The following is a 25,718-nucleotide window of genomic DNA, read 5'->3' as shown; positions in this document are numbered from 1 at the left end:
GTTTAATAAATTTACATGACAGTAGATTTCACATATACCTCTATCTCTTGAATGAGGTCGTGACAGCTAATCCTTTAATTGTTAAACCTTGGCATTTGATGACTCAAATTTGAACAGTATATATCATAAAAATATATAGAATCAAATTTTAACAGTCCAATGTATATATGTCATTATAATGTGTAATATAAATGTTACATGTTATATATATATTTCTCCAAATGGCAGTTGCTATTCAACTAACATTTTTTGAGAAATCCTTGAATCTTAAACAAAAAATTCCTTGAAAGGTTACAGATTTGAATATTTCACTATGGTAACTCTGTCTGTTATTAACAATAAAACTTCCCACTTTTCAGGTAAAAGCTATACCACTCGTGTTGCACCTAACCACTTGAATGTTTACCTCAATCTTGCCTCGCTCGTGTCTAAGGACCCCGCCCGTCTGTCTGAGGCTGATAATGTATGTATACCCTCCTGTTAGTTATCCTATGTGTGTGTCTTTTGTAGTTTCTATAAAATAACAAATAACAATTAGCTACATAAAGACATAACTGTAATAAAAACATTTTTATAGATAAAGCTATGACAAAATATTAGCGAAAATAGATAAAGGTAAAGGGAATCTTGAAAAAGAATAACAAAATCTATGTCAAGTGTGAATCAAATCACATTTTCAAATGAGAAAGTGATGGCAGCAATCTTAACCTAATCACTATGTTACTAGTAAATAATTGTGAAGTATTACTCCGGTATGATCTCTCCTTACTCTCTGTTACAGTTACTAAGGACTGCCATTTCTATGAGGCCTGACTATGTCCAGGGGTATATCAACCGTGGAGATATCATGGTCAAAATGTCTAGGTAATTATCATCATGTCTGAAAATTTACTGACTGTTCATTTTAGCATTCTATAATGGAAATCAACTGCTCAATATCATTTCATTCTCTTTCTATTTAACAAGTAGGAGACTTTTCAAATATTTCGAAAGGTGTAATCACATCAATTTTATGAGTCGTTCTTTTTCTGATTTGATATAGCTGCCATTTTGACTTTGACTTGATATTTCTTAAGACGTACTGTAATATGCTATTGCACTCCTTGCCAACTGACTTAAAAAGATAAAGAAGATACATAAGAAAGTTTAAAAATAATCAGTCTTGAATAAACTCTCTGAGTTATTGAATTGTCATGTTATAATTTACATAGTTCATCCTTAAATATTACTTTTATACTTTGGTAAAGAACACTCAGTAAAGATGTAGTTTAAAATATCTATCTGAAATCACTTGTCACTAATTGATGTCAGTCATGGTGAGATTTCTAGTGAAATGTTTAACCACCTGTTTTGTTTGTGGTACAGACTACCTGATGCACTAGAGCAGTATAAAATAAATGAATAGCTCTGAGTTAAATTGACCAGATAATGCCGATGTTCATTACAATGTAAGTATGAACCAGATAATGCCGATGTTCATTACAATGTAAGTATGAACCAGATAATGCGATGTTCATTACAATGTAAGTATGAACCAGATAATGCCGATGTTCATTACAATGTAAGTATGAACCAGATAATGCCGATGTTCATTACAATGTAGTATGAAACCAGATAATGCTGATGTTCATTACAATGTAAGTATGAACCAGATAATGCTGATGTTCATTACAATGTAAGTATGAACCAGATAATGCTGATGTTCATTACAATGTAAGTATGAACCAGATAATGCTGATGTTCATTACAATGTAAGTATGAACCAGATAATGCTGATGTTCATTACAATGTAAGTATGAACCAGATAATGCTGATGTTCATTACAATGTAAGTATGAACCAGATAATGCTGATGTTCATTACAATGTAAGTATGAACCAGATAATGCTGATGTTCATTACAATGTAAGTATGAACCAGATAATGCTGATGTTCATTACAATGTAGTATATAACCAGATAATGCTGATGTTCATTACAATGTAAGTATGAACCAGATAATGCTGATGTTCATTACAATGTAAGTATGAACCAGATAATGCTGATGTTCATTACAATGTAAGTATGAACCAGATAATGCTGATGTTCATTACAATGTGAGTATGAACCAGATAATGCTGATATTACAATGTGAGTATGAACCAGATAATGTTGTTCATTACAATGTGAGTATGAACCAGATAATGCTGATGTTCATTACAATGTAAGTATGAACCAGATAATGCTGATGTTCATTACAATGTAAGTATGAACCCGATAATGCTGATGTTCATTACAATGTAAGTATGAACCAGATAATGCCGATGTGTACATTACAATGTAAGTATGAACCAGATAATGCTGATGTTCATTACAATGTAAGTATGAACCAGATAATGCTGATGTTCATTACAATGTAAGTATGAACCAGATAATGCCGATGTACATTACAATGTAAGTATGAACCAGATAATGCTGATGTTCATTACAATGTAAGTATGAACCAGATAATGCCGATGTTCATTACAATGTAAGTATGAACCAGATAATGCTGATGTTCATTACAATGTAAGTATGAACCAGATAATGCTGATGTTCATTACAATGTAAGTATGAACCAGATAATGCCGATGTTCATTACAATGTAAGTATGAACCAGATAATGCTGATGTTCATTACAATGTAAGTATGAACCAGATAATGCTGATGTTCATTACAATGTAAGTATGAACCAGATAATGCTGATGTTCATTACAATGTAAGTATGAACCAGATAATGCTGATGTTCATTACAATGTAAATATGAACCAGATAATGCTGATGTTCATTACAATGTAAATATGAACCAGATAATGCTGATGTTCATTACAATGTAAACTATGAATCAGATAATGCTGATGTTCATTACAATGTAAGTATGAACCAGATAATGCTGATGTTCATTACAATGTAAGTATGAATCAGATAATGCTGATGTTCATTACAATGTAAGTATGAACCAGATAATGCTGATGTTCATTACAATGTAAATATGAACCAGATAATGCTGATGTTCATTACAATGTAAGTATGAACCAGATAATGCTGATTTCATTTCAATGAATATAACCAATAATGCAATGTCTTTAAAGTACTGAACCAGATAATGCTGATGTTCATTACAATGTAAGTATGAACCAGATAATGCTGATGTTCATTACAATGTAAGTATGAACCAGATAATGCTGATGTTCATTACAATGTAAGTATGAACCAGATAATGCTGATGTTCATTACAATGTAAGTATGAACCAGATAATGCTGATGTTCATTACAATGTAAGTATGAACCAGATAATGCTGATGTTCATTACAATGTAAGTATGAACCAGATAATGCTGATGTTCATTACAATGTAAGTATGAACCAGATAATGCTGATGTTCATTACAATGTAAGTATGAACCAGATAATGCTGATGTTCATTACAATGTAAGTATGAACCAGATAATGCTGATGTTCATTACAATGTGAGTATAAACCAGATAATGCTGATGTTCATTACAATGTGAGTATGAACCAGATAATGCTGATGTTCATTACAATGTAAATATGAACCAGATAATGCTGATGTTCATTACAATGTAAGTATGAACCAGATAATGCTGATGTTCATTACAATGTAAGTATGAACCAGATAATGCTGATGTTCATTACAATGTAAGTATGAACCAGATAATGCTGATGTTCATTACAATGTAAGTATGAACCAGATAATGCTGATGTACATTACAATGAAGTATAACGTATGAACCAGATAATGCTGATGTTCATTACAATGTAAGTATGAATGTACATTACAAAGTATGTATCGACCATTACCATTATAGTATGAGCCAGATAATTACAATACAAGTTTTAGATTTAGTTAGCCATTAAGGAGTCTGAATTCTTAGATATCAGTGTAGGGTAAAGATGACCATTCTCACATATCGGTATTCATGTCAGTGAGACCCTGCTTTCTACTATACACAGAAAAATATCTGCTAAAATTCATGTGAAAGTCACATTAACAGGTTTTGATTTTGGTCCAAAAAAATTCATTTGAAAATTGATCTGAATTCAGACACGGACATTTTGCCAGTATACAGACAAGGATTTTGACTTATATATGTGTTGACTGTATCATTGTATAAAGTTTTCTCTCTCTCCACAGCTAGGAGTTGTTAACCTGGAGATGGGAAATGCTGCTGCTGCTAAACTCAACTTTGAGGAGGCCCTCCGTCACGATCCTGATCATATGGTAACTTACATGTGTAATATGAAGGGCTGGAATCTGATCCTGGTTGCTCTTTCTAGAGCTGGAATCTGATCCTAGTTGCTCTCCCTTTCAAAAGCTGGAATAGCATCTTTAGATGTCATGATATTGACATTTGTGTTTTTCTTACAAAATCATCAGAGATATTTTCACATACATGTACATGTATAATGAGATCATCCATAACTTTATACACTGTACTTGTGATGATGAGAAACTCTGACAAAAATGTCCGCTTTGTGTTTGATATGTTGTTGTTGTCAACATTACAAGAATCAGCTTTATGAAGAGAAAGTTGATGGTTCGGTTCGTCATGTTATATTCAGAGTTCACTGAGATGATTAAACAGTCAATCGAAATATAACTGATTATAGATGTCCATGTTGAGGAATGTCAAGATTAGCTAGGAAGATAGAATACATATAATTTAACAGATTGTTTGAGTTTTAAAAGTTTTGAAATAGTTTCATAGGTACATGATTATATAATACATGCTAAAATCTTCAAGTCTGAAAACTATTTTAAGATTAGGAAATATTCCATGCTTGTTAACTTAAATTCTACTTTAAATGATATGGGTAGCTTTGTTTCCTAGGGGGATGGAAAAATTCCACATGAAAATATTATGATATGTTTTCATTTGCAGCAATCCTTGTACAACTCTGCCATCATGCTTCAGGAAGGAGGGAACCCAAATGATTGGCCAGAAGCCTATAAAAGGTATGAAGCATTACAGTAGCACTCTGCCTCATTTTAAATGATCACCTGCATCTTCTATGATTATAGAATTTTGCTTCTTATCAATAATTCAATAAAGAACCAATTTTCTATATGTCAATTTTTTTCCTTTATTGTTAAAAAAATTTTTTTCCTACAGAATATAGACATACGGAGCACAGATCATATAATTATCATTTAAGTTGTATTGTTTTTGTTTGATTTTTATCAGACTTGGTAGGCTGAAAACGACTAACCCTGCTGACTCCAAGGTACACTTTACACTTGGCATGCTTGACATGGACAGACGCGACTACTCCAGTGCTGAGGTTCATTTTAAACGCTGTATAGAGGTACGTACTCCTGTACAAGTAGGTACAACACCTACATGTAAGGGTCTGTTGTAAGCTAGATGTCTATAGTGTTAAACATAGAATGATTCCATAATGATTTGATAGTGTGATATGCATTTAGTTCTAAATGTTAGGTTTTACATGATTGTATAAGTAGTTACATACATGTTTTGAGTACAGTATGTTATAAATTGTAAGTTTGTTGGGTGTTACATGCCCATTTTGTTCCCAATATATCAAATGTGTTTTATATATTATATTGGGGCCACAGTGGCCCAGTGGTTAAGATGTCCAACATATTACCACAAGCCCTCCACCTCTAGGATGCAAGTTTGAATTCCATGTGGGGTAGATGTCAGGTACTGACCGCTAGTTGGTGGTTTTTCTCCAGATAGTGTGGTTTCTCTCCACCATCAAAGCAAGCACATCCTTTCATTACCCTGGCTGTTGAAAAGACATAAAACTAAACAACCCAAACAAATGTTGTATTTGTATTGCAGTTAATACTTACTGAATGACATAACTCATTTAACTTGAACACCTTGATATTATTAGTCCTCACAAAACTCTCTACAAAACATCCAAAATAACTTCAGAAATAAATTGAATACTCCTAAATACTGATTAAGCAAAAGTTTTCACTTCCAATAGATTATGAAGTAATACAGGTTCATGCCTTGTACATTGTATATTGTATATGTGTTGTTCCAGCTGGAGGAGAACTTTAAGAGTGCCTTATTTAACCTCGCTCTCCTTCTCACAAATCACATGAGGAAACCTTTGGAGGCTGTTCCGTACCTGGAGAAGCTTTTAAAGGTAGGTCAAATGTCAAACATTTAGAGTTATGTTAGAGGTGAAACTTTATACAGTTACCGGCTATATTTTAGATATGTAAACATCACCTGTGTAATAGACAATAATGACATTTCTAGTTAAGACTTATGTTAAATAAACATTTTAAATTAGTATTAATTTCTTTTGAATTTTTACGAGGCTTGTCGTCAAATAAAAAAAGTCACTTTTGCTCTCCAAGCATGCAAAACTAAAACATTCTTTCATCTCCATTTATTTTGAAAATTTTGTATGAATTTAAAATTTTGAATCCATGTGTCATAAGGATATTTCCTTTTTCAATCTGTATATGTATCTTTGTTACCAGATATCACTACACCATATAAATATATATACATCATTGTGTTTCAGTTTCACCCAAACCACACCAAGGGCAATATGTTGATGGGCGACATCAATGTAAATAACCTGAAAAATCTAGACGCTGCAGAAAAGGTTTGTGGTCTGTGTTATAAATACAACATATCTTGTAATGGCGGTGGGGGTGATACCCTATTTTTATGTCATATGATTTTAAGGCTTATTTTTAAGAAGATTACAATACTATCAAAGAATTTACAACAACAATTGTTCTATAATTAGTAAAATTGTTGAAATTTTGTTGTTAAACAATATTCAGTTATAAAGTAGCTTCTCTTTTTGGCTATGATCAGTCTTGCTGAAAGTTGGCTGGCTTAGATATATGTTATATGTATATATTGCAGAACTTCAACCTAGTGATAGAACTCGAGCCCCTGAATGTCCAGGCCCATCATAACCTGTGTGTGGTGTATGTGGAGAAACGGGATCTGTTCCGTGCAGAGAAGTGTCTCTCTCGTGTCCATAACATGGCACCTAACGAGGAGTACATCTTCAACCATTTACAGATTGTACGTACTCGCATCAACGACGCCATCAAGGCCCACAAGGAACAACAAAGGGCAGCACAGGACACAGCATCAGCAGACCCTAATGCACCTGGCAAGCAACAGCAACAACAGGGACAACAACCGGGCAAGCAACAACAGGGACAACAACCTGGCAAGCAACAACAGCAACAACAACCAGGCAATCAACAACAGCAACAACAACAACAACCAGGCAATCAACAACAGCAACAACAACAACAACCAGGCAATCAACAACAACAGCAACCAAACAAGCAACAACAGCAACAACAACAACAACCAAACAAGCAACAGCAACAACCAGGAATGCAGCAAAACATCAATCAAAATCAGCAGCAACAACAAGCAAAACAACAACAACAGCAACAACAAGTAAAACAACAACAGCAAAAACAGTCTTCTTCAAATCAACAACCTCCCCCACCTCCAAAACAGAAGACACCACCAAAAGACAAATTATCAGAGGAGACAAATCCAAATCATGTCTCATCTCATTCAGGTTCCTCCCCACCCAGGAAGTGATATAACAGGCTAGATCTGTTACATAGTCATGGTTGTGTGTACTGTGTGTGTAGAAGGTATATACATTATTATGGTGTTTAGTAAATAGAATACTGACTGGGACAGTAACCAGTAAGGGTCACATGTAAAAGAAAATGTCATAATAATGACTTAGCATGCTGTAATAACTAACTGTTATGATGGGATTCTAAGTCAAAATAAATTATGTAACTAAGTCATTGATACGACAAAACTTAGTCATTATTACCAGATACTAAATCATTATTACAACATAAATTTTTCAAAGTTACTCTTACTGGGTCCTGTAGATTTAGGTATACAGTTGTTACAGAGAGACTTTCGTATATTGTTAATATAGAGATTTATTTGTTTGTATTTTATGATAGATCTGATTTATTGAGAGAGAATTTTATAAACATTCCAGCCCACTTTAGAATAGCTGAAAATAGGCTGGGCCTGTGTGAAATAGTGTAGAGGTATTAAAGTTGACATTGATGTTCATTTAAGGTGCCGCTGAAACAATGCATTACAAATTATTCATGGACCAAAATTGATTATTTTTATCTGTGTTGTGCATAATTCTTTTCTATGGACCAAAGCGTGATAACTACACAATATTGTCTGGTTTCTCAACCTAATGAAATATTACGGTACTACACTTGGATGTTTTGAAGAGTATTCACTTCATCCATGTTTATGATATCATTTTTAGCTATTATTTTGATGTGATAGATTATTTTAGCTTTTAACAGGCGTTAGGTCTTAGATTTGTGTTTCTGAATATCTTGAAATAATACAATTAAAAAGGTCTATTACGATGTAAATTACAAGAAACTTCATTAAATTCTAAAATTCATTAGGGAGAATCAAATACAAGCAGCTATTTTATTTTACCATTTTTGCCAAAAATATTATTTCATTATTGATTATATAACTCTACCGACATATGGAAACATACTTAATACATATTTACTTAAAAACAGGTGGATAATGCATCCAAAATATTATTTGAAAAGCACTGACAATAGGATAATATTTTAGAGGGATAATTGACCGAACGTCAGGCAATATATGTAGCCTCATGATCGCACACACACGTTTCCATTCACTGATGGAGAAAATATTGTAGCATACACAATACAAAATGTAAAGGACTAGGTATGGTAAGGGTCTTTTGTGGCCCCCAAATCCACTATTTTTCAAAGTCTGATATTTTAAGATGTTAATCTTGCATTGAAATATTAACTACATACCTGACATATTTGATAGTGCTATTAGGTAATATAGCATTTCTAGTTGTCATAGCAACCATTTTTATTATACATTAATTATGCAAAATGGGAAAATTTCATCGAAATAGGCCTTTTTTATGCAGTTTTTCATCAAGTTAACATAGAGCACATTCTAGAACAAACTTTAGATTTCTCTAAATGATCTATTCTTTGTGTCTGCTAATTCCCTTAAAATATAAAGTTTGTTCTAGGTTGCACTCTATTGCTTTTAAAAGAAAAACCATCAAAAATATGGCAAAAGTGACCAAATTTTCAAATTTGCATAATTTATGCAAAGTTACCATGGTTATATAGCAAAAACATACTTTCTGTCAACAAAAATATTATTAAGTTTTTATCAGGGGCGTATTCAATATTTCAAACGCAGCAACTTAATTTCTAAATACTTAATTTGAAATTTGGTAGATTTAGGGGCCAAAAACAGCCATTACCATACCTAGTCCTTTATGTGCGGTTTGATTAACAGCAGCAAGTTTGTCCATTATAAAGAAAATTCCAAGTGTGGGGAAAGATTACATTTAATTTACATTGATCACCATATCCTTTCTGTGCATGATAACAACATCACTTAATGACAAACTGGTATAAGCTGGATAAATCTGTCAAAACCTTATATGTCCTAATGAAGGTAAAACTTCATCCTTAAAATACTCTCTGGCCTTGTTATAGAGTAAACAATGGAACCGTATTCAAAGTCTTCCAATTCAGGGGTTTCAAGATACTAAAACATAGTGGCCGACGATTATGATCAGAGGCACCTTTTGGTGATTGTAATGTCACAAAATCACATCAAACATGATGTTACAATAATTGGAAGATGTGACTTATCGACAGTAATTGTCCTTAACCAACGTCATTTTGGTATCACAAAGTTTTTTTTATAAATATCACTGTAAATGTACATGTATATGTGCTTTTCGCAACAAATAGTCTTCACTAAAATGGTATTTTCTGATACAAAGCATTATAGCACATACCTGTTTAAAATCAGTCAGAAATAAGTGCTTTTACAGTATATCTCTTAACAAAACGCTGAAATATGTTTTAGCATAGACCACCCAATTTTTTTTTATTAAACAGTTATCTTTAGTTTGACAAATTTGAAAAAGACAAGGTTCAATAGTAGAATTTTCATTCTAGATATAACTAAGATAGAAATTATATAGAAATCAAATTATATTTTTTATGAAATAATCTTATTTTCATATATGTGTAGAGTTATTAAGTAATGAATTTAAAAATCACTTAAGATATTTTAAGTACATAAGTTATTTTTATGCCATATCTGGAATATTAAGGTAATAGAACAATAAAAACCAAAGGTAAAAAAGTGACTTACTTTGTGGGGTAGATATTCCAGACTGTACTGGTCTATCTTGTAGACCCCATTATATATGTGAATCCTAGACTGGTGCACAAGAGTAATTATCATATTTAGATATAAATGAGAGTAGTTTTATAGAATGATTATCTTATATGAGGGGAAATAGGATGTGTGTGTATTGTGAGCCATTCAGAAGTGTGTGGTATCAATTAAATGTTGACCAATTGAGATTACAGTTTGACAGATTTTTAATTATCCATACATGTAATACAGCTATACAAATGTATATGCAGTGTGTGTGATAGATATGGTATCCCTATACTATGTGTGGATGGGTTGTAAAGAATTTATTTAAGAAACAAATTTATATTACATGGTATTGAAAAATGATTTTGTAAATAGCTACTTTTTGTATAACCTTCCAAGACCAAGTTATTAAAAGACCAGATCTAACAACATCCTTCAAAAATGATTTTGCACATTTTCAGATAATTTGAATTTAAAATTAGCTAATAAGTAAGATTGAAATTGAAGAAAAATTTGGCTTGAAAATGTCAGTAGAATCTCTACATTATATCAAAAAATGAATGTCTTAATGCGTATCCTAGAATTCCTGTGAGTGATAGTGGTTATACATAACTGTATGGCTACATACCGGTTTGAGTAAGTGTCTTCCCCACTCTGCCTTGTGTTTACAGAATATTGTCATACAGTAAGAATTGTCCCACATAGATGATGGTCTGTATTGTATGAGGCATTGAAATTATTTTTTGTCATGGAGATACCAATATACTTTGTTATTGTCATTTAGTCAATGAATTGTTATAGAAAATACGCAATGTCAGTCTTTACAATGGAAATATGTCATATCATTATATCTGTTGTTACTTACAGAAATGTAAATGTATGCACGTGTATATATACATATTGGGATGTGAGAGTATATAGTTGTCAAAGACCAGAGCTGCACATTGTTGTCATGGAGATATCTATATTGCATATATTGCTGTCATAAAATATGCATTGTTATCAAGGTAAAATGTACTTTGTTGTCATGGAAATGTACATAGTAATTGAGCATACCTTGTAATGTAAATACTTTGTTGTCATGGAAATGTACATTATCTAGCATACATATTCTTTGTTGTCCTCGAAACGTATCTAAATGTCAAAGAGGAGTACATTGTTGAAATGGTGGTGTAAGTTGTTGTCATGGTGATGTACAGTGTGTACATTGTTGTCATGGTGATGTGCATTGACGACATGGTGATGTGCATTGTTGTTAATATGTAAATGTAAGATGACATTTTAGAAGTGATTTTACATTAAGACAGATCTCATGCTGTATAGTCAGTAATTTAAATAATGTGCTATCCATGAATGTTTTCAAAGTTTGAAAAGCGAAGCCATTCATTGCAACGATCCAGTTTATAATAATGTAGGGATTGTACCTGATAATTTGTGTGTATTTATCATTTTCCTAAGTGTGGATATGCATATTTTGCTAATAAGATTTTAAAGTTATTTTTATAGAAATAGTGTGTGATTGTTTTTAAAGCTTATTTTCTATATGTTCACCAGCCTTGTTATAACGTTTTACTGCACCTGCTGGCTTTAGAGTATAAACGCCAAACTAGCAATCATGTTCATTTATTTCTTACAATTACAGAAAGTGCACAGGTTAATCTATATTTGTATCTTGTAAGGTGTAACCACAAACAAGAGAGAAGTATAGCATTCGATTTGCCATATTTTCTTACATTCACCTTTGATTTTTACATTGTGAAAATTTTTAATGTGAGCTAACTTACCTACTGTAGAGGTTAATTAACCGAGATTTGATCATGTATGGCTGGTCCACGCAGTAAAAGTGAGCTAACTTACCTACTGTAGAGGTTAATTAACCGAGATTCGATCAAGTATGGCTGGTCCACATAGTAAAAGTGATCACCGCTATGTTTAGCAAAAGTGTTTATATAATTGGGATATGGTTTGAAATCTTAAATTTCAGTTACTTTACATTTGACACTGTACGAGAAAGAAATACATACTCGCACATTCCATATTCAGTTTTTGCATATTACTGAGTTATCTCCCTTGCGGGAAGGTATCGATTGTGACATCATTATTTTGTAACAAAACTCGCATCCTCGTCTTGGAATGTATGTTTTAATTTCAGTATTTCTCTTTGCCTTGTGAAATGCCCATATTTGGTAAAAATGTTTAGGTCGCCATATTTGGTAAAAATGTTTTGCCTTTTGTCGTCTATCTGCCATAGAAAAATTATTACATTCAAAACACTAACATCCTAGCCTGAAACAGATTTCTGTGAAACACTATTGCAGGAGCCAGAGCGCATTTGGAGTAAAACATCACTGGGAGGGCACAATTCATCGTATTTACATGTACATAGCTGTGGCTATATCATTAATTACTGCCCATAACATGTTCTCATCTTTACACTGTCAAATGTACAAGATAGCATGTAGTTATGCAAGTCAAAATTCTGTAAGTGTCTGAAATTATCGTAATCACACTATACATAGTTCAGAGAGAAGTTAAATGTAGCAGTTACTGGAGAACTGTTCAACACGAGTCTTTATGAAATGTAGCATTTAGTCACCCACATTTCAATAAATATATTTTTTGTATAAACCGTTTTTTACTTTAGTTCTTTTGAGTTATAAGGGATGGTTGGTAGGTGGACGCCGATGTTCCCGTGATATTTGTTTAACATCCTGATAAATGACTGTTGTCTTTATTTTACACAATGAAAAGCTTTATTAGAAGCATCGTCCCTGACAACAAAGTACAAGGAAACAATAACTAAAATTCTTTGTGGTTTAGAGAGGTTTGGATTTGGGTTTTCTTTGTGGTGTGTCCTGTTTACAATCTTGTGCTGTGTCCTATTGACAGTCAGGATTATTGAAGTACCCCCGGTACTAGGTCTAGGAGGTGGAGTAGAGCCTTTGATTGTTGCCTGGCAAACGTGGGTTTGGAAAAAAAAATACAGCAAGCGCAAAAGGCTCTTTGTATCACCAAGCAATTTAGATAATGATGAATGTTTGCTATACATGTAGTCTGAAAAACTTCAAAAGATTTTCTAGAATATAATAACAGATTGTAATAAGTACTGTATGGGAAATAGAAAAACTAACACGAGGCATTATTTAGTAAGGATCAAGAACTTGTGATCTCAGAATAATATTATTCTAAACCACTGTAAACAAACGTCCTTTCATGGCTACTAAATTCACAGTTTCTATTTCAAAACAAGTTCATGAAGATTAACATTCGCAGGTTTAAAAATCAAATGAAAATTCTTATCAATATAAAAGATGCATATATGAATTCTCGAAGATAAACTTTCATGAAATTTCTTTGATTGTGGAATTTGTGAAAGTAAATTGCACGTGAAAGAATGTTGATTTACAGTAAAATACATTAAAACATGACAAACTTAATCACTTTTAAAAAATATTTGTGTTTATTACATTTGACTATAACAGAAACAATCATAGAGCTGCACCATAAAAATTGATTAATATGACAGTAAATGGCAGTGAATTTCAAAGAAAACAAGAGACCCAGAGGGCCTGTTCAACTCCCCTGGCTTTTTGTACCAGGCAATGTTCTACACAAGTGTAGATTGGGTACTTTCTATATTTCCAAAAGTTCAGTGAAGTCCTTGAATGCTCCAGACCACTCTCATCAAAATCTGTTAAGGTGATTATGACAAGTAGCAATTTACAAGAAAGGTTGACGAACAGACAGCTGCAGCATAGACAGCATACCTTGATATAACGTCAATCGACATTTTTGGCCAGTTTAGCTTAAAATGATTTAAAACTAAATGCATTACATGTACTGTAGGCAAATCAACTGATTTCTGCTAATCTCAGGACAAGATTTGTGTTAAATAACAAACAAGGCTAGTTTTACTCATAACTTTCTTCATTTATAATCTTTTTGAATCCTTATTGCTAACCTGTAGATCATAGCACCTTAATGTGAATTTTAAAACAAGAGGCCCAGAGGGCCTGTATCGCTCACCTGGTTTGTAATGCCAAGTAATGTTCTGAATACAGGTTCATGGTTTCTTTTCTGAAGGAATTTTAATATTAACCTCTAAATCCCCTATTAGGCCCCACCCCTCCTGCCCCCAGGGGGTCAGAGCCAAAATTTATACAATTTCTGTTCCCCTTCCCCCAAGGATGTTTATGGCCAAATTTGGTCACAATCCAAGCAAAACTCTAGGACAAGTAGTGATTTATAGGATTTACCTCTATTTCCCCTATTGGGCCCCACCCGTCCTGCCCCCGGGGGAGTCAGAGCCAAAATTTATACAAGTTCTGTTCCTCTTCCCCAAAGGATGTTTGTGGCCAAATTTGGTTAATTCCATTCAGAACTCTATGACTAGTAGTGATTTAAAAGATTTACCTCTATTTCCCCTATTGGGCCCCGCCCCTCCTGCCCCTGGGGGATCAGAGCCAAAATTTATACAAGTTCTGTTCCCCTTCCCCCAAGGATGTTTGTGGCCAAATTTGGTTACAATCCATGCAGAATTCTATAACAAGTAGCGATTTATAGGATTTACCTCTATTTCCCCTATTGGGCCCCCGCCCCTCCTGCCCCCGGGGGGGTCAAAGCCAAAATTTATGCAAGTTCTGTTCCCCCTCCCCCAAGGATGTTTGTTGCCAAATTTGGTTACAATCCATGCAGAACTCTAGGACAAGTAGCGATTTATAGGAAATGTTGACGGACAGACGGACGGACGGACGGACGACGGACAGGTGAGCTAAAAAATCAAAGAAAAGTAGAAGCATGGCTGAATGAATAACCATGGCATTCAGCAGTTCATCATTCACATTATTGGTATACTTCTACACCTATACATATGTATACAAGTCTTCACTCATCACAATATAACCATACACACAGTATACATCACAACTTAATCATACAACATAAAGAACATAATCATGATTGACATGATTGACAATAAAATGCAAATTAACACAAAATATCACAGATGATTATTTCACCCTTACAACCTTGGGAATTGTCCTATATCTGGCCCATGAATTGTCTTGGGACAGATCCTGGACCGTTACTATTCACATATCAAGACCGGATTGTTACCATCCACATCCACATGTGAAGTCTGTGGAGCGTTACTGTCCATATTATTGGGTGAAATCTGTGGAGTGTTACTGTCCACCTTCTCAGGTGAAATCTGTGGAGCGTTACTGTCCACATCCATATGTCAAGTCCGGATTGTTACTGTCTACATCCACAAGTGTCAAGACTGTGGCGCGTTACTGTCCCCATCCACATGTCAAGTCTGTGGCGCGTTACTGTCCCCATCCACATGTCAAGTCTGTGGAGCGTTACTGTCCCCATCCACATGTCAAGTCTGTGGAGCGTTACTGTCCCCATCCACATGTCAAGTCTGTGGAGCATTACTGTCCACATCCACATGTCAAGTCTGTGGATCATCACCTTCCACGTCCACATGAAATGTGTTGGGTTTTTTTCCTTTACACCACTTTGTCAAATCTTCTAATATGCTTTCCCATGTGAGGTTGGTGTGTCATTCTGATGGAATTGTCATGTGGATCTCTCATATTCAAGATGGCAGTCGTTTAAAACAGGCCTGTATAGCAGTTAAGTTGTTTGTGTGACTACTACACTCCATAATAACATTTCTCTTCCTGGCATCATCTATGAGGTCATGCCATTCACCTCCAGGCCTCTGAAACAAAAATAAGTTTGAGACTTGTAATTTTCAAGAAGACCTTTTTCAGACTTGTATAATGTACATTTGCACATACCCTGGTAATACATCATCATGTTCAGTAACTTGCAGCTAATGGGTGACAACAGACAGAGACCAACCATTCACTATAATTTACATTGAGTTTCAAGAGATCTGTTAGATATATCTGACAATACCTATTGTTATACCCCTATGCAATCGTTTCTATATAATCTCTATCGACAACAAGAGGCCCAAAGGGCCTTGACGGTCATCTGACTACCTTGGCAATGGTAAAATTAATGGTGTTACTTTGTCAGGACTATGTCAGGATCATTTTCAATTTCTTTCAACAAATTTTATTTCTAACAAGAGGCCCAAGGGCCTTAACATGTAGGAAATTAATTAGATATAGTGTCATAGTAGCCATCTTGGATTTCGGATCGACCCGAAAAATAACAACACTTTGTTGGGACCATGTCAGGATCATTTCATGCAAGTTTCAGCCAAATCGCACCGGTAGAACTTGAGAAGAAGTTCAAAATGTGTTTTCAAGATGGCGGCTGTGGCGGCCATCTTGGATTTCGGATCGACTCGAAAAATAACAACACTTTGTCGGGACCATATCAGGATCATTTCATGCAAGTTTCAGCCAAATCGCACTGGTAGAACTTGAGAAGAAGTTCAAAATGTGAAAAGTTAATGCACGGCGGACGGCGCAAGACGATGGACGAAACATGACGACTATAGGTCATCCTGACCCTTCGGGTCAGATGACCTAACAAGAGGCCCAGAGGGCCTGTATCGCTCACCTGGTTTGTAATGCCTAGGAATGTTCTGAATACAAGTTCATTGTTTCTTTTCTGAAGGAATTTGAATATTTACCTCTAATTCCCCTATTGGGCCCCACTCTTTCTGCTCCATGGGGTCAAAGCCAAAATTTATACAAATTCTGTTAACCCCAAGGATGTTTCTGGGCCAAATTTGGTTAAAATCCAAGCAGAACTATAGGACTATTAGCGATTTATAGGATTTACCTCTATTTCCCCTATGGTGCCCCGCCCCTCCTGCCCCTGGGGGTCAGAGAAAAAATTTATACAATTTTCTGTTCTCCTTCCCCCAAGGATGCATTTCTGGCCAAATTTGGTTACAATCCATGCAGAACTCTAGGACAAGTAGCGATTTATAGGATTTACCTCTATTTCCCCTATTGGACCCCACCTCTCTTGCCCCCAGGGGGTCAGAGCCAAAATTTATACAAGTTCTGTTCCCCTTCCCCAAAGGATGTTTCTGGTCAAATTTGGTTACAATCCATGTAGAACTCTAGGATAAGTAGCGATTTATAAGATTACCTCTATTTCCCCTATTGGGCCCCGCCCCTCCTGCCCCCGGGGGGTCAGAGCCAAAATTTATACAAGTTCTGTTCCCCTTCCCCCAAGGATGTTTGTGGCCAAATTTGGTTACAATCCATGCAGAACTCTAGGACAAGTAGCGATTTATAGGATTTACCTCTATTTCCCCTATTGGGCCCCACACCTCCTGCACACAGGGGGTCAAAGCCAAAATTTAAACAAGTTCTTTCCCCCTTCCCCCAAGGATGTTTGTGGCCAAATTTGGTTACAATCCATGCAGAACTCTAGGACAAGTAGCGTTTTATAGGATTTACCTCTATTTCCCCTATTGGGCCCCGCCCCTCCTGCCCCCGGGGGGTCAGAGCCAAAATTTATACAAGTTCTGTTCCCCTTCCCCCAAGGATGTTTGTGGCCAAATTTGGTTACAATCCATGCAGAACTCTATGACTAGTAGCGATTTAAAGGAAATGTTGACGGACAGACGGACGACGGACGACGGGCCAGGTGAGCTAAAAATGTCAATAAATGAACTGTTCCGTAGAGCGGTCCAAAGAACTTAAAATCGACTGTTAAAATGTTCTGTTGGACTGGAGTGACGTCACGCATACAATAAATGACGTTAATGTTTTGAGTCAATGGGTATAACAAAACAGTTATCAACTGGGTTTTCGGGCAACAAATGCTTTTTTGGACCCTCACACAAACTGTTGCCCTCGGCCTTTGGCCTCGGGTAACAGTATGTCTTCGGGTCCAACAAATCATCTGTTGCCCTCAACCCCAGTCAACAACTGTATACTGATTGTAATGAGCTATCACTACTAATGTCCCCTACACCATTGCTTTCAGGATATTTCAACCGTAAATAGATTTAAACTTAAATCTATTCAGTAGTGTATGTCTAGTCTGTTTTAACTGGACTGATGGAAAGAGCCATGAGGAGTGCCACAACAAGGTGTAAACTCACATGCTGTTTTGCTAATAACATGCACATATTTTAAAGTGACCTTAAAGACATCTTAGAAATTAAAGACACATCATCATGAGCTTACCTCCAGTGAGCTGAGATTTCCCACAACATACATGGCTGACCTTGCCCTTGTCAGTGCTACATTCATCCTTTTCCTATTGCCAACAAACCTGTATGGAGGAGGAAAAGTTCACATTCAAGAGACAAATGATCAACTTAACCATAATCACATCATTATGATTGAAAATATTGTTCATAATTACTCAAAAACCTTCTTACATGCATTATCAAATTCAGTAATTATAACTATTGGCCCTGATGCAGTACATTTTGATTATGATTGGCGTTGCTACTTATTTTAATACCTTCACATGTACAACTAGTTGTTGGTTATAATCCTTGACATTGATACAACCCAACAACTAGTTGTTGGTTATAATCCTTGACATTGATACAACCCAACAACTAGTTGTTGGTTGGTTATAAATCCTTGACATTGATACAACCCAACAACTCTTGTTGGATAATCCTTGACATTGATACAGTACAGTTGTTGGTTATAATCCTTGACATTGATACACTATACCTATAAGTACATGTTTACCCCTATATGACCCCCCCTGAAGTACTGGCCTCGATACAGTACACATTAATAATTCTTCACCTTGATACATACACAATGTCCCCTGATCTACTGGCCTTGACACAGTACATGTGAGTAATCCTTGACTCAGATACATACCCAATGCCCCCTGAACTACTGGCGCAGATGCAGAATAATTTACTTATTCTTGACCCAGATACATACACAATGCCCTCTGAACTACTGGCCCTGACACAGTACATGTGAGTAATCCTTGACCTTGATACATACCAAATGCCCTCTGAACTACTGGCCCTGACACAGTACATGTGAGTAATCCTTGACCCAGATACATACCCAATGCCCCCTGAACTACTGGCCCTGACACAATACATGTTAGTAATCTTTGTTTGACCTTGATACATACTCAATGCCCACTGAACTGCTGACCCTGACACAGTACATGTGAGTAATCCTTGTTTGACCTTGATACATACCCAATGCCCACTGAACTGCTGACCCTGATACAGCATATGTAAGTAATCATTGACCTTGATACATACCAAATGCCCCCTGAACTGCTGGCCCTGACACAATACATGTTAGTAATCTTTGTTTGACCTTGATACATACTCCTTGACCTTGATACATACTCAATGCCCCCTGAACTACTGGTGCAGATGCAGAATAATTTACTTATTCATGACCTTGATACATACCCAATGCCCCCTAAACTGTTGACCCTGACACAGTACATGTGAGTAATCCTTGACCTTGATACATACTCAATGCCCTCTGAACTACTGGCCCTGACACAATACATGTTAGTAATCTTTGTTTGACCTTGATACATACTCAATGCCCCCTGAACTACTGGCGCAGATGCAGAATAATTTACTTATTCTTGACCTTGATACATACCCAATGCCCCCTAAACTGTTGACCCTGACACAGTACATGTTAGTAATCTTTGTTTGACCTTGATACATACTCATTGCCCTCTGAACTACTGGCCCTGACACAGTACATGTGAGTAATCCTTGACCTTGATACATACCCAATGCCTCCTGAACTGCTGGCCCTGACACAGGACATGATGATGACCACTTTTTCTCTGCCTTGGAATCCATCTACTGTGCCAACTTCAATACTGGTCATTTTGCTGAAGAGGAAAATTTGCAAACTTATATTCTCACATCAAATCTATGGAGTATGATGCAAATGTTATAATCTAACCAAATTTTTGGCACTATTACATCTTTAGTGGGATGGCGATTTTTACAATCAGGCTAATTAAAGGTTCAGCTGTATAACTACTGAGAATTTTTAATGTACAAACCTCAATCTGAAATTGGTGCCCCAAGTCTGCATTAACAAGTTGAAAGTGTCAAAATATACAGCAATCAGAAACCTCTTTTTCATAAATAGCTTGAAAATATATTCATTTTATAAGGGAATAGATATGACCATAACAATGCTATATCAAAAAGATGAAGCTATACCTTAGCCAATATGTAATACTTGAGCCAGTAAAATAGAGAAAGATAACCAATGCACATCATGGTGATTATCAATACAAAGTAGTTCCTCAGATTGGATGTGTCCATTAATTCAGTAAAGGAAATGGGATAGATAGTGGTGCAAAAGGCCCTAAGGGCCTTATCTCATTTGGTTAAAATGAATTACTTTATGACAAGTAGCATTTTCACAGGTCTTATGGGACAGCTAGGGTAGCAAAAAACTATAAATGTGTGATTCCTCTCATGGTGGAGTAGGCACATAAATAATACAGTTTACTGAAGAGCAATATACTGTGGGTTTTAATGGTACCCTAATGTATCAGAAAGGGTGCTGTACTCACCTCTGCTTCAGATACTCTAGGAGCAATGCTTTTTGTCTTTGGTAAGGTGTAATGATACCAATATCTGTCTGAGGGATGTCTGCATAGTGTATGAAGTGTTGACACATCATGGAGACAAACTGAGCTTCAGCTTCATTCTTTATAGACCTGTAACATAGTCATACCAAAACATATCTATTAAGTAAAACATGATTGTATAGATACTTTACAATGGTGTTCTTGATTTTAAATCAGATCTCTAGATAGAATTTGTTACTCATAGTTCAAGTGTTTTCTTTCTCACAAAACTAGGTTATCAAAAACTTTAATTTTCAATCCATTTATCTGGATGCTGGGGTCAAATAGAAACTTCACATCCACTTACCCTGCCTGTGAACTCTGTTCCTGACCTTGATCGATGTTAAACACCAAATATGGCTTTAATGGGAAGTTCAGGCCACGCTCCACTGTGCATCTACAGTATAAACATCATTTTTATGCCTCGAAGGAAGTGAACAGATATACTAATTTTTTGTATTATATATATCTCCTACAGTCACATCCAGTACAACCATATTGACTAATATAAAAACATCTTTGTAATGGCCTCATTGATAACCCACCCGAGTGTTATATCCTAGCTATTTATGGCATATTATATAATCATTCAGCACTGCATGTTCTTCTCCCTTGGCTGGGGAAGGTTACTATCTCAGGGTTACTGTAACCTGTAGCTAGGATATAAAGTCTCACCTGTCTGAGAGAAGTCTACCTCCATACACATACTGACTGGGGAAGGTTACTATCTCAGGGTTACTGTAACCTGTAGCTAGGATATAAAGTCTCACCTGTCTGAGAGAAGTTTACCTCCATACACATACTGACTGGGGAAGGTTACTATCTGCGGGTTACTGTAACCTGTAGCTAGGATATAAAGTCTCACCTGTCTGAGAGAAGTCTACCTCCATACACATACTGACTGGGGAAGGTTACTATCTGCGGGTTACTGTAACCTGTAGCTAGGATATAAAGTCTCACCTGTCTGAGAGAAGTCTACCTCCATACACATACTGACTGGGGAAGGTTACTATCTCAGGGTTACTGTAACCTGTAGCTAGGATATAAAGTCTCACCTGTCTGAGAGAAGTCTACCTCCATACGCATACTGACTGGGGAAGGTTACTATCTCAGGGTTACTGTAACCTGTAGCTAGGATATAAAGTCTCACCTGTCTGAGAGAAGTCTACCTCCATATCATACTGACTGGGGAAGGTTACTATCTGCGGGTTACTGTAACCTGTAGCTAGGATATAAAGTCTCACCTGTCTGAGAGAAGTCTACCTCCATACACATACTGACTGGGGAAGTTTACTATCTCAGGGTTACTGTAACCTGTAGCTAGGATATAAAAGTCTCACCTGTCTGAGAGAAGTCTACCTCCATACGCATACTGACTGACTGGGAAGGCTACTATCTCAGGGTTACTACTGTAGTAGGACCTGTAGCTAGGTTATATCTCGGTACTAAAGGATCTCACCTGTCTGAGAGAAGTCTACTTCCATACGCATACTGACTGGGGAAGGTTACTATCTCAGGGTTACTGTAACCTGTAGCTAGGATATAAAGTCTCACCTTTCTGAGAGAAGTCTACCTCCATACACATACTGACTGGGGAAGGTTACTATCTATCAAGGTTACTGTAACCTGTAGCTAGGATATAAAGTCTCACCTGTCTGAGAGAAGTCTACCTCCATACACATACTGACTGGGGAAGGTTACTATCTCAGGGTTACTGTAACCTGTAGCTAGGATATAAAGTCTCACCTGTCTGAGAGAAGTCTACCTCCATACACATACTGACTGGGGAAGGTTACTATCTCAGGGTTACTGTAACCTGTAGCTAGGATATAAAGTCTCACCTGTCTGAGAGAAGTCTACCTCCATACACATACTGACTGGGGAAGGTTACTATCTCGGGGTTCATACGATATTGTGTATCCAGTAGAAGTACTGGGCTACTGTCTTTATATCTGTAGTATCCATACATCCTCTCAAACATAGACTGGCCAAAACACTTCTCTTCTGCTTTCTGTTCAGAAACATCATGTTTACTAATTTTTAAAATATTCAACATTCACATCCAACAGAATACATATTCAGAAAAGAAGTAACAACAAAAGGTATTGAGATAATGTCCAAGTCTTTTTCACTACATGAGAATGTATTTCATTTCTTGATTCTGAATTTAAAACATGTTGGTGAGGACTACCTTTTGCAGAATACAAACTGAATTAAATTTCAATATATTTTAGGTAGATGTTCATTCTACGAGACAAACATTCAAAAGTTTTGTATGCCTAACTTAGTCTATAGTATTGGGTACCAAAAACTACTGTTAGTCAATGTCAATGACGACTTATACACAAAGAGGTATCAATACAGACCCTGGATAGAACAGTGGGTGAGAGTTGTTCAGGGTCGCCCACCATGATAAGTTTACTGGTGCCGTACTGTAGGGGTATCAGGCAGTCTAACTCTGTACCTTGTGTGGCCTACAAATACATAGTTATACAAATATACTGTTCTTCATTCATAGTGGCTTGATAATGAAAATAATCACTAAAACTAAAGGAAACCAGGGTGGTTACTATTCAGAAACGTTAGACAGAAATTCCAAAGAAAATTAGAGTTTTCAAGAGTTTCGCTGAAATATCAAATCAGTGAGGAGACACTCTGTTGGCATCCACAAAATGCCACGTTTCTAAGTAATCTAGCTGGTCAAGTGGGTAGCCCGAGAAACTCTGGCCCTGACACCAGCCTTATACATTATGACAGATAGATGTCTGGTGTAGACGGAGATACCCTGGCCCTGACACCAGACTTAGACATTATGACAGATAGATGTCTGGTGTAGCGGGAGATACCCTGGCCCTGACATCAGACTTAAACATCATGACAGATAGATGTCTGGTGTAGCTGGAGATACTCTGGCCCTGACACCAGACTTAGACATTATGACAGATAGATGTCTGGTTTAGGGCCAGAGCGCAGTAGTACTCGAAAACCTGGAATAAGCCGACACCGTTTGGTATCGGGCCAGGTACTCTCCGATTCAGACAACTTACAAAATATTACCACCGAGAATCGCCACTTACCTTGGTCTTTTCAACAAATGAATAATTTATCTACTCATAGCCATCCATTTCATCATGCATGCACGTTCTATTGTGTCAACACAGTAGTTTCTTTTCCGCAACTTTAAATTTCCCTCGTCGTCGTCGCCATTTTCCCGTAGTATGCAAATCATCTTTAATCTCGAGGGATTGCTATATTTGGGTAGATATGATATTCATTTGTTGTATAGACTAAGGTTAGTGGTGCATCTCAGTGGTCAGTCTGAATCGGAGAGTACCTGGCCCGATACCAAACGGTGTCGGCCTATTCCAGGTTTTCGAGTACTACTGCGCTCTGGCCCTAAACCAGACATCTATATGTCATAATGTCCAAGTCTGGTGTCAGGGCCAGAATATCTCGGGCTAGTCAAGTGGATAGCACTAAGGATAAACAATCAATGTAGACTTTCTTACAAGTTGTACATTTCAACAGCTGATATTCTAATTTTGAAGCAAGAATATAAACCTCAAATACCCCTAAAACACAACCAATATTATTACAGTTGGAATTCCACTAACATTATTAGTAAATGAAACAGTGCTTTGTATTTGTCATATCATCCAAATTTTCCACACTCGAATACTGATATCTCTTTATTTTAAATGATATAAACTGCTAATCTACCTCATCCATGATGATACAGTTGAAGTAGAAGACAGATATGTCGTTGGGGTGTCGCGACCGAATCAGATTCTGTATATTACTACTGCCGAAGCTGCTCAGTGTACCACAGATAACGTGGGCACGCCACAGGATATTCTTTTTAATTTCATATTCCTCTTTTGGAGACAACGATGTACTTTTGGTTATCTGTGAAACAAAAAGGAATATCTTAACTTAACAATTTGATTCGCAACATTATAATAAAGATAATCTTTGAATTGTAAGCTTGATATGGTCACAGTGTCAAAGTTCAATACTTACATGACTGAGCTGTTGATTGATGTCTGCTTTCTTTTGTTCCATCTTTTGTAGATCAGCTTGTAATCTTCTTTTCTGTTTACAATAAGACAAGGTTATTTTTATATTTTGTTTGCATTACATATTTTACTATTAGCTTTATCACTGTATGATCCCAACTACATTTCTAACATTTCTTTAGGGTAAAGTTTCTTCCTATATACTTGTGGGTACTGAGGCCCATGTAATTTTCATCTCTATCTCCCATCCCCCAACAACCCCCCTCCCCTCCCCACCTCCATCCTATCAACTCCCCTTCAACTTTCTGTCCCTGTTCTCCTTTCTCCTTTCTACACTACTCACATGTACACTGTTGGCATTCCCAGGCTTTATTTGTTCCAATTCCAAGGACAAGGCTGATATCTTCTTCGTGAGGCAGTCAAGTTCACGCATAGAACTCTCTGGGATTGTTTTCTTCAACTTCTTTCTGATTTCTATAATTGAGACATACAAACAGTTCTTCAGATGCAAGGAACTAGAAATAGTGAAATGCTCTGACCAATTACATTCTGAAGATATTCAAGTCAACTATATATATATACATTACTAGTTGTTTGAACTGTGATATACAATCACATTTTACAGATGTTTCCAGATAATAGTTACATATATATGATTATATTTAGTAAATGATCCAACAGAAAACATACAATGATTATATTTTGTAGAAATATCTACATTTTTGCAATTAATTTTGGTGGATATTATATTAATTGAGTGACAGTAATCTACCATACCGTACCATTCTGAATATGGTGATGCACAACCTCGCTGAATGTGTATTTAGCTACATCCTTGTGTATAGACGACGTCTTCCCTATTCTCACCATATGTAGATCATAAGCTGGTTGGTTCTGATCTGTAAA

At 36.1% G+C, this 25,718-nt stretch overlaps 2 protein-coding genes across 3 annotated transcripts in view; one reads left to right on the top strand and one right to left on the bottom strand.

The window, feature by feature from the left end:
- LOC138329156 (protein O-mannosyl-transferase TMTC3-like) overlaps positions 1-12,279 on the top strand; it is a 41,282-nt gene extending 29,003 nt beyond the window's left edge. Inside the window, exons 13-21 of the mRNA XM_069275932.1 lie at positions 360-463; positions 782-864; positions 2,282-2,354; positions 4,170-4,256; positions 4,918-4,991; positions 5,221-5,341; positions 6,053-6,157; positions 6,545-6,628; positions 6,898-12,279. Coding sequence (XP_069132033.1) covers positions 360-463; positions 782-864; positions 2,282-2,354; positions 4,170-4,256; positions 4,918-4,991; positions 5,221-5,341; positions 6,053-6,157; positions 6,545-6,628; positions 6,898-7,602 — 1,436 coding nt within the window. The 3' untranslated portion in view covers positions 7,603-12,279. The remainder of the gene's footprint in view (positions 1-359; positions 464-781; positions 865-2,281; positions 2,355-4,169; positions 4,257-4,917; positions 4,992-5,220; positions 5,342-6,052; positions 6,158-6,544; positions 6,629-6,897) is intronic.
- Positions 12,280-13,682: 1,403 nt separating this feature from the next.
- LOC138329121 (microtubule-associated protein futsch-like) overlaps positions 13,683-25,718 on the bottom strand; it is a 34,217-nt gene continuing 22,181 nt past the window's right edge. For both annotated transcript variants that reach the window (XM_069275878.1, XM_069275883.1), the window contains exons 12-22: positions 25,595-25,711; positions 25,156-25,286; positions 24,817-24,888; positions 24,517-24,702; positions 23,163-23,270; positions 22,638-22,807; positions 21,104-21,193; positions 20,740-20,886; positions 19,936-20,040; positions 18,378-18,465; positions 13,683-15,973 (exon numbers count right to left, since the gene is read on the bottom strand). In XM_069275878.1, coding sequence (XP_069131979.1) covers positions 15,848-15,973; positions 18,378-18,465; positions 19,936-20,040; positions 20,740-20,886; positions 21,104-21,193; positions 22,638-22,807; positions 23,163-23,270; positions 24,517-24,702; positions 24,817-24,888; positions 25,156-25,286; positions 25,595-25,711 — 1,340 coding nt within the window. In that variant the 3' untranslated portion in view covers positions 13,683-15,847. The remainder of the gene's footprint in view (positions 15,974-18,377; positions 18,466-19,935; positions 20,041-20,739; positions 20,887-21,103; positions 21,194-22,637; positions 22,808-23,162; positions 23,271-24,516; positions 24,703-24,816; positions 24,889-25,155; positions 25,287-25,594; positions 25,712-25,718) is intronic.

This window comes from Argopecten irradians, chromosome 1 (assembly GCF_041381155.1).
Source record: "Argopecten irradians isolate NY chromosome 1, Ai_NY, whole genome shotgun sequence".
Lineage (NCBI taxonomy): Eukaryota > Metazoa > Mollusca > Bivalvia > Pectinida > Pectinidae > Argopecten > Argopecten irradians.
Note: the sequence above shows the minus strand (reverse complement) of the source record. Positions and strands in the feature narration are given on the sequence as shown.